The sequence below is a fragment of the Chaetura pelagica genome, unplaced genomic scaffold (assembly GCF_000747805.2).
Source record: "Chaetura pelagica isolate M959 unplaced genomic scaffold, ChaPel_1.0 scaffold344, whole genome shotgun sequence".
Taxonomy (NCBI): Eukaryota; Metazoa; Chordata; class Aves; order Apodiformes; family Apodidae; genus Chaetura; species Chaetura pelagica.
In genome coordinates, this window is record NW_009953098.1 from 6,120,566 (window position 1) to 6,130,634 (window position 10,069).

Consider the following 10,069-nt stretch of genomic DNA (forward strand, 5'->3'; position numbering starts at 1 on the left):
AGGCACAGCTCCCAGCCAGCTGGGCTGCCAAGGTCCCCTCTGCCTCAAAGCCATGGGCCTCCTCCCAGGTTACCCCACATTCACTGGTGCAGGGGGAAGCCAAGCAAATCCTGATTCCTTCTGCTACCTTTGTAAAGACCATTTCAGGGCACCATCCAACTTCCTCCCACCTCTTCCTCACTCCTGATGCAGGACAAGAGAAGCTGCACAGCCCATCTTTAGCCAAGAAATGCTCTCAGATGAAATCCCTCTTGCTTGTTTCCCACACCTCAGCACCCAGCCAGCTCCTAACAAATCTGCGCTGTATTGTTGTCTCTCTGATTTCCTGTTGTTGATTGGGCTGATTTTAATTGCCTTGCTTTTTCAGTTGTTTTTCAGCTCATCAGGAAGGATAATTAAATAAAATCTTGCCCTCTGTGCTCCTGTCCACCCATTGTAGCGCCACTGGCAGAGCAGGTTATCTGAAGGACAGTGAAGGCAGCTTGGAGGCTGGTTGTTAAGCATTACATTATATGAAACACATTAAATTGCTCTGAATGAGGAGGAAACATGTCTCGATCATCAAGCTGATGGACATTAACAGTCTTCTGCCACAAGTTTGTTAAATTTGAACTAGATTTAGCTACTGCTTTCCTCATTCCCATTCTGCAAGGAAAGCTGTGGACAGGAAACTGGCAAGGAGTAGGAGGCATAAATTCAAGATACCCACAGCTTGGACCAAAAGCCTTATATAAATCCTTTGGATTTCTAGACTGTAGAGAAATACAGTTGGCATTACTGCCTTCTGTTGACCAAGCAGGAAAGTTTAACAGCTAGTCCAGGATATGAATGCTTAAGAACCTGGAGGTCGCTTTAAGATTTGAGGGTGGTTTAAATGTTATTGCTGAGGAAGAAGAAGGGGAAGTAACACATTTCTCAACATTTCCAGGTTTACAAAACCTGTATGCTGAGTTAGAGGCTGTTAGAATTGGCTCAGTCTCAAAATTAGAAAAATTGTGGGCAAAAATATGTATATGTGACATGCAAGCAGGGAACCAGATCTTTTTTCAGCTTATTGCTAATATTTGTGTTTGCTGTCTTTTCAGAAAATGTGAAACTGAATTTTGAAAGCTTGTCTATTGATTAATAAGGGCTTTTGTAGTTTATATCCCTCTTGAGCATCACTATTAGAAGACACTAGAACTTCCCTGCTCTTTGCTACCATAGACCAATCATCTCAGCGATGCAGAGAGGACTCCTACCTTGCTGGGCACTTGTAATAAGCCAGTGTCAGTGTTTCCTAGCTGTAAGTTAGCACAAAAACCAATGCTGAGGATTTGTGTGAAGAGGAGAGGCTACTTTTGCATCTGTTGGCCATGATGGATGAGCTAGGATTTAATGCCCTCTCTCTGGTTCTGTGGCAGAGCAGCATGCAGGTGGAGAAACCCTGGAGGTTCAGTAGGAACCAAGGTGCTGGGACAGGCACGCACCACGCCTCATTCTGACTGCCTGGCTGCCAATTACATGGCAATTAGCAGAATAAATGCCTGAGAAAAGTTTCCCCTTCCCCAACCATTTCATGGTTTGGTCATTGTTCAGGGGGCAACGTATCTCTCCAAGCTACCTTGACTTTTTTGTTAACCTTAATCACTCATAGGATGTTAATTATACCTCTAAGCTGATGAAGCCCAAGTTGCTCAGCCTTGTCCCCTTGAGCCGGCATGTCTCTTCACTTCTCTCCTTTGTCTTTCCCAGAGGTCAAAAATAGCAGTCTACGAGAAAATGTGGTCATACATGAAGTCGGCTGAGCCCTCAGTGTTCACCAAAACGACGGCGGATGGGGTGGCGAGGGTGCGGAAGTCGAAGGGGAAGTTTGCCTTCCTGCTGGAGTCGACGATGAACGAGTACATCGAGCAGCGCAAGCCCTGCGACACCATGAAAGTCGGCGGCAACCTGGATTCCAAGGGCTATGGTGTAGCAACCCCCAAAGGCTCAGCATTAAGGTGGGTGGAATAATATAACAATATCCATGTTGTTATAGTATTCCACCTACCCTGATGTATTGTGTTGTCATTTTCTTTCTTGTGGATTTTGAGGTAACTTTAAAGTTTAAAATCTTCAATATTCCATGGAGTTAAATAAGACGGTAAATGATGGTTTTGTTTATTTAATGCATCCATTTTTTTAGTGTTTTCTTCGTGTTGTCCTTTCTGATTGTTTGTTGCTGTTTTAATTTTACAGTTCAATGGCTTTTTCAATTTAAATGGTAAAGCCGAGTTAACCTGCCATATGTGACGAATGTTAGCTGCATGATGTGGTGTTCTTGTTACTTTTTTCTCAAAGACGATTTCCCCATCCCGCACACTTCAGTTTTGAGCAAATGTTATCCTCCATGCCACCTTCCAATATTTAACCCTGTATTTGCTGTACAGACATTTTGATAGCTCCACGTTCTGTGAAATTTTAGCCAATTTGTCCTCTTGTGCTCCTTTTTTTATACGTTACGATTTCCTAAGCATTTGTGCATTTTTTCTTACAAGTTATGTTTTATCGTTTCAAGAAATGCTGTTAACCTGGCAGTATTAAAACTGAATGAGCAAGGCCTCTTGGACAAATTGAAAAACAAATGGTGGTACGACAAAGGAGAGTGCGGCAGCGGGGGAGGTGACTCCAAGGTCAGCCTCAATGTCACCACAATCGGGTACCTTAGCAAAGAGTAATCGGCAAGGCTGTTATTTTACTTCTCAAGCAAAAAAAACCAAACCAAACCAAACCCAAAAAGAATGCATATTAAAGACATTTGAATAATTGTGGTGGAGAAAAAAGAAAAAAAAAGCCATCTGCTTGCCCAGTAGCTCTTTCAAAGAAACGGTCTTATTTAATATTGCCAACAGGCTTGATCAAGCTTGGAAACCTTATTTAACTAACAGATAGAAAGTCTGGTATTGGTGGGACCTATGCAGAGCACATCAGTGCTTTTAACTGTAGAAGAAAACAGTGATCGTGTCTGGCTGCCACACTTAACCCCTGAGGACAAGGTCCTTCACCACGAAAGTGGTTTTTGAGAGGGGTTTTTTCACTGGGGTCAGCTGTGCCAGCACAGACCTAGAGAAAAGAGGATTCACTTCTCCTGCGCTGTTCTGGGGAGAAGCCAAGTGAAACAATATCAGCAAGTACTGCTTTGCTGGCCTGAAGTGGTGCTACCAGAGCCCCTGAGAGGAAGCCTGGTCTCTGGAGAAGAGCTGTTGGTAGGGTCTGTAGCTCAGGGAGAGAAAGGGTGGACATTCCTCCAACTCCTCTAATCACAGAGTGGGATGAAGAGATAAGAGTCAGGCAACAATCCTAGCAAAGACATTATGTTAAGCAGAGATGGTAGTATGTTAATGGTAAAATAACAGCAAGAACTGTAACCTATTAAGGGCTACAGCTTGCAACAGGCAAAGCTGAAACAAGAGAGGTTGTTTGCAACAGGGAAGTGTATTGATGCACTACTGGAAATGAACCTTAAGGAAAGAGATTTTGGTAGTTTTGCCTGGAATATTCAAATGCCACCTTTTGGATGGCAGTGACCTGGCTCTTCAGGCAGCTGTGCAGGAGCACTGCCTCAGTGTTTACTGGCCTTTTGAAACAGATGAGGATGACAGCTCTAGCTCCAGTGACAGCAATGGCAAAGCTGTCATTACCTTCTGCTGAGCTGAGGCTTCCCCAGTCCTTCAGGCAGCCTCTATGGTAGCAAGACTCTCAAAGTTACTTTAAAGAGCTTATGTATTGTTACAAATTAACTAGTGGGCTTTCGTATTTCCAGATTTACCCTGTAAAACTGGCCATTTCTGCAGTCTTTAACCTGATGAGAAGGTGAAACTAAAGTAGATGGGTATTATTGGTCACCTAGAGAACAGGAATTACCAAGAAAATTAATTTAAAATACATTGTTATACCAAAAATTATTGAAATTAATTTTCATAGTGACACTCTCCTACAGCTAGTCAAACCAGTTCCTTAAGGAACAGTAACTCCTAATCTCTCTTATAAAAATGCTTCAGCTTTAGTCCAAAATCAATAACAACAATATTTTCAGTAAACTGCAGTTTCAGAAAATTACTGCAAATTACTGCTGCATTCTGTTAATAAGAGTTGCTTACAGTTGGCTACATAGGAAACTACTCAGCTACTCATCTCTGATGTTAGCAAAAGCCACTGGCTAATAATAAAGGAATTAAAAGCTCAAGTTCAGATATGTTCAATAGGTGGAGGTCTGCAGTGCTCAGCAGCAGCCTCGAGACGAGCATAAGCTTCTTTATGCTTTTTAGCTCTGCTGCTTATTTTTCATGCAACGTTTTTATATAATGTTACACTAGCCAGTATATTAAATGTCTGATACTCTCCTCGGATCCAGCACTGCACTGTCTAATGCTGCCTCCATGAAAGAAAACCCTTAGTACAAACCTGCTTTGATGAACTTCATTGCTTTGTGTTCACTGAATTAAACCCAGCCAACTACTGCTTACAGCCCTAAGGAAGCTAAAAAGGCTTTTTAAAATGGTCATAATTAGGGCAGGACCATCCTTCTATTTTTGCTTTTGCTGAAAGACCTTTTGCAAAGAGCAATACCATCCATTAGCAAGCAGTTAGCCCTGGCCAGTGGATGTTAAAGAGAGCAGAGGCAGGTGGATGTGATGCCATGGATAAGTATGCAAGGAAGAGAGAAGGGGAGCAAACGCGATGACGTGTGTTTTGCTGTTTTAAGCTGTAAATCACCAAGCACTGTCTTTCTGCAGTTTGCCATAGCCCACTGTGACGAAAGACAACTTGTTTGTCTGAGCTACAGACATGGGCTCTGGGGGGGCATGGCTCAGCTTGCACAAGTCCCCAGGGAGCAGAACATGGGTCGGCAAGCTTCCCCTTGCTGGGGGAAATCCTGCGGAGGACTAAGCTAGGGCAGGCGAGGAAGGGGTTAGCTGTTTTGTCTAAAGAGGTTGTAAATCAAAAGCTTTTTTGTTGCAAAGTGGCTTTTCTTTCTAGGTAGCTTTTGTAGGCACTGGATGCTGCAAGCTGCAATGCTGCAGGGTTGCGGCAGACAGGCAGGTGCCTTCCCAGCAGCACTGATGCTGAGTCCAGGCTGTGTCCCAGCTTCCAGGAGCCCTGTCACCCTCTCAGGGACACTGAGAACTGGTATTGTTGTCCAGTCACTACGGCCCTGACAGTCTTGCTGGCCTCTCCTTCCTCCTCTCCATCCTCCCACTCAAGTCCTGAGTTGCGCTCGTCATCTCATCCCATCTCTCTGGTTAATTATTTATACGAACACGGTTTCATTTATAGAGCATTTCAGAGCTTCAAAACTGTTTTTTTTTTCTCTTAAAGGAGGTGGTAGGTGGGGGCAATCAAGAGAGGATGGGGTGGTGAAGGTGCCTCCAGTGGATGCAGACCTTGCACCCTGTCACGCTGGGGGGCACATGGACCATTACTCACTGGGGGCAGCTCTCTCTACCGGCTGAGCTGACAGAACCACCTCTCAGCTGGGCCAGTAGAGACCCGAACTTAGGAAATTGCTGCCCCGAGTTTGTAATCAGCCGTTTCCTCCCTACTGCCAGCGCGCTGTGTGCAGCTGTGAGTGGCTGCAGACTGATGGTGCCAGTTTCTTAAGCTGGATTCCTCTGTGCATACTCTAGCTTGTGCTGAAAGCCAGAGGTAAGTATGCAGCCTGTTTGCTTGTTCATCCTTGTACCTCAGAGCACCCAGTCACCCAGAAAATGCCCTCCCATGCTCATCCTGCAGTTTCACATGCAGTTCACCTGTGCTTGGAGACGAATGATTCTGAGTGGTGAGTTCACCTCTTGTTATCACATCCTCATCACAACTGGAAAATTAAACAGTGACTTGAAATTTTGAAAGGATTTTGAGTCTTTCAGCAGAAAAAAGAAAAGCTATTCCATCAACTTTCCTCAAGTTTTTTAATCTGTTTGGCTGCACAGACTGTAAGGTTAGTCCTGTAAACATCCTACACTCCTGGGGTCTCCATGTAACTTAAGACTAAAGAGATTGTGTTGTTTTAATGAGATCACTTTAAAGGCTTCAGCTGACTTACGTCTCATTTTCAGTGCTACCAGCATGTGCCAGCGCTGGTGTGGAGCAGAGGGTGCCAGTCGGTACTGCCCTGGAGAGGGGAGTTACCCCTTTTCGGCAGCGGTCCTTATTTAAGAAGTCTGAAGGGGGACGTGCTCCATCCATATGTAACTTGTCTGTGATGCATGTCAATACCTGTGGGCTGACTTGGCTGGTGCAGGCACTCTGGTAGGTGCATCAAAATTTGTTCACTTAGCTCTCCTAAATGAGCACGAATTTAGGTTCATCTGTTGGATTCATGGCAAAATTACACCATCTTCAAGGTCTTTTATACATGAGAGTTGAGTTCTCAGTCATGAGAGAATGCAAAATAGCAGTTATAAAAAAACCATATTCCAGGAAATATGTTACACTGTATTACAAGCTTGGAAACTAATTATTTTGTTTATTATACAATCCTATCATCTCAGAGCTGAGTGATGGCTGAATAGGAATTTAACAAGAAGTAGACAAAAGGGGATGCAGACGGCAGTAAGAGGCTGACTGACTTAAGTGAAACTAATTATTCAGTTGCATAGAAACAATTTTCTGCTAAGATAAATGTCTGCAGTTGGGATGTTGATACATTTCTTGTATTCTTATACCTTTACAGTAACATTTAATGACAACCACACAGAAGGAGATTGTTTGAATTCAACATCTCACCAGCTTCACACGCCAAGATTCCTTGCTAATTATGTGACTTAATTTCTTTAATATATTCTTTTTTAGACTGATATCTCTTTTGGAGTACATCCGTGAAATGACACGCCATGTAATACTACTTAATTTTTAAATGTTTTTTTCTTTCTTAATCATAGGATTATGTTTACAGTGTGCTAGTTGAGTTCTGCCCTCAGAGCCACGCTCCATAAAGCATCCTATTCCCAAGCCCTTCTGAGCTGTGAGTGTGGCCATCAGCAGGCAGGATTTGTTCCCCCTTTTCTCCATGCTGCTTTGCTTTGACACATTTTAAGCACAGCCATAGCATTTGCAGCATAATTTCTTTTAAGTGGCATATTTTTAGAAGAGATCTACTGTGCATTGTTTTGGATGATACCTGTCATCTAAAAAGCCCCATTGCCAAACATGGTGTACTTTAAAAAACATTTGGTGAAATGGCTATTTTTAAAAGACACACATTTATCTGAGCAATTTGTTTGAAATTTTGTTCATGAGCATGAATTTACTTGCCACACATTTCATAGGCGTGGGTTATGAGCTGGAAAAAGATAAGATGGCGGGTCAGAGACAGTGATAGTAGCAGAGAGCTAATTCATGCTCAGAGCTGGCAAAGTAATATAACATCATTGTATTGTGGAAATTAGTGACAAAGCAAAATTATACTTTCAAAGGAAGACATTGAAATATTTTTAATTGACAGCTATGACTTTATAGCATACTAGAAAACAATACTGCTTCTGTTTTGTGCCAGTAATGAAGTCTTAATTCTCTAGAAGTTCATCAGAGCTTCTTGCTTAGAGCATTGCCAGGAAGGGCAGAGAACCTGCTCTAGTTTGCAGGAATGTCTGTGCTGTTCTATGGACTTTTGAGGGCGTTTTCCTAAGAATGTAACTGGGAGACACAGAATGACAATTTAGGATGGACAGGTTGCCCAGGTTCTGGGAAGGAGCTGGTAGAGTCAGGACTTGTGACTCATGCCCTCGCTTTGATAATACTTGTGGTGTTGAACAGTTAATTTCCATAAATTCCTTGCATTTATCCTGCATTGTAAGCATCAGTATGGGAAAAGCTGAGGCAGAGCTCCTTGGGATTGGAAAAGGGAGAAGGAAAAGCAGCAGCTCAAAGCAGGGCTCCCAGCAGCAGGAGCTGAGCCCTTCCTTTGAACATCTCTCAGGAGTTCTGGGCTTGTCTGTTCCCTCTTTAATGGTAACTGCTGTCACTTGACATACAAAGGGAAAAGTAAACGCCTTTCTTCTTTAAAGTAATTCTAATGTTTCAGCATTGAGCTCACATGGATGCAGGCACTTGAGCTGCTCTGGTGGATTGCTCTGCACTTGCTGGCACTGTAACCATGGGTCGGTCACCTTTAGCTCTATCCAAGCACTGTAGCTGTTCTATGAATGTCTTGTGTAGCCTTTGGACTATGCAGCACCAACCTGCAGCCTGCTGAGGAGCTCGAGAGCAAGAGTCGCAGAAGAAGCCATCCCGAGAAGGGAATAAATCATAGAAGCTGAGGGGGAAAATGGATGTGTCTAGAGGCAAGAGAAGGAGGTGAGGGGATAGCCCGCATGCAAGGTAAGTTGAGTCTCTTGCTCATATCCATCCAGGTTAGAAAGGATCCAGGCAATGACAGGGAAGACCCATGCTGCTGTTTCAGATGTTGTAGGTTTGAGTGTGACATTAAGCATCTGCCCTCCCTTATTCTGCCTCTCTGTTTGGGTCACTCTTCCTTCCACCCCTTACCACATCTGTCCCTCAAGTCCAGGCACTGCTGTAAATGAACTACAAGACTTGTTCCAGCTTGCATTTCCTAATCCAATAGGCACGAATTATTGCATTAGCTCTTGGCACTTCTATTAAATTATGATCCTGTTAGTATGGAGTTTAATTTGTTTGAGCTACATTTATGAAACATATAAATATACTTTCCTGGAGACAGTTGTTGCTGCTAAACACAGGCTGCAAGCTCTCTGCAAAGAGTGGAGGAACTTGCAGTCTCAGCTGGTAACACATTTGCCTCCATGCAGGTGTTATTCAGTGTGTGTAAGTGTTACAATGGCATCTGTGTATGTCTTTCACGTTGCAGCAAATACAGCCTCAGTTAAAACATCTGGATTTAAAGTCCATACTGAGCTACTGCAAGGAAAAACCCCACAGATTCCGAAAGAATTCAGTGGTTGCTCTAACCTGCCTCTAAGAAAAAAGGCAAGATACTTTGAACTGACCAAAAGGGCACTATTTCTGGAAAAACATGGTAATGAAGACTAGAACAAAGTTCTGTTAAGGAGAGCTATTGCAGCTACTCAATACTCAGCAACTAAAAAGCCCCACCCACTGATAGGTTGTTGGAAAACCTGTGTTCAGCAGCCTTTGCAGTCCCTCGTTGGCAGGCATTTGCCTTCAGAGCAGAACAGAAAGCTGGTGAGCTTGTGCAATGTGCCCGTGCAGGGGTCAGGAATCCCCTCCAAGAAGCAGCAGTCCCCGTGGGCTGACACTTCATGTCAGTGTCGCTGGAGCAGCCACTGCCTGCCTCCATCCCTGCAGCCACTCTCCCTGTTGCTGGCAATATCACAGCATTAAGAAATTTTTAAAACTACATTGTGTGCTATTCCATAGATGAGATTTTTGTCATCCTATGACACTGTTCAGTACTAAAAGGCACAGAAGAGGCAAAATGTGCAGTGACCCCCTGAAGGAGTGTCCCTGCCCCACTGTAGGTGGTGGCCATGGGTGAGCCCACAGCCAGGGCTGGCAGCTGGGAGCTGCAGTCCCAGGAGCTGCTCACCAGCTCATGGGGCCTCAGTGCCTTGGGAAAAGAGAACTGCTGCTGGCTCTGCTATTGAGGAAAAACAACCTTCTTCTGCTGGAGGATTTATTGCTGCGCCCGAGCCTCCGAGCGCTATCCCAGCCATCACCATGCAGTGTATTTCTTAGGTGGCTGTGGGATATATGGGACTTGAGGCACCAGGTTTTAATCTTCTTATTTTGAAAGCTCTTTGTCTTTTCAAACTAGATGGCTTTCACTTTTATCCCTTCCGCTGCTCACCCATAAAGCATTTCGATCCCTCAAATATTAAATCTTGTAGATGTGCAACTGCTGGTAACACAGGGCAGGAAAAAATGATGCAGGTCTGAAATGGTAGCAAAGAGCAACCAAGTGTTCATTCCCTAAGGGAGAAATGCCTGGTGCTTTTTCCATGAATACCAAATGTACAGTGTGAAGTACAGATCACTTTTTGAGACAGAAGGTAACAAATAGGAATAGTGCGTGATCATATGTTTTATGCCCGTATTTTCAGGGTTC

General features: G+C 43.8%; 1 protein-coding gene across 1 annotated transcript in view; it reads left to right on the forward strand.

The window, feature by feature from the left end:
- Positions 1-10,069, forward strand: part of GRIA3 (glutamate receptor, ionotropic, AMPA 3) — a 141,562-nt gene that overhangs the window by 120,152 nt on the left and 11,341 nt on the right. The window contains exons 14-15 of the mRNA XM_009997227.1: positions 1,735-1,982; positions 2,540-2,654. Coding sequence (XP_009995529.1) covers positions 1,735-1,982; positions 2,540-2,654 — 363 coding nt within the window. The remainder of the gene's footprint in view (positions 1-1,734; positions 1,983-2,539; positions 2,655-10,069) is intronic.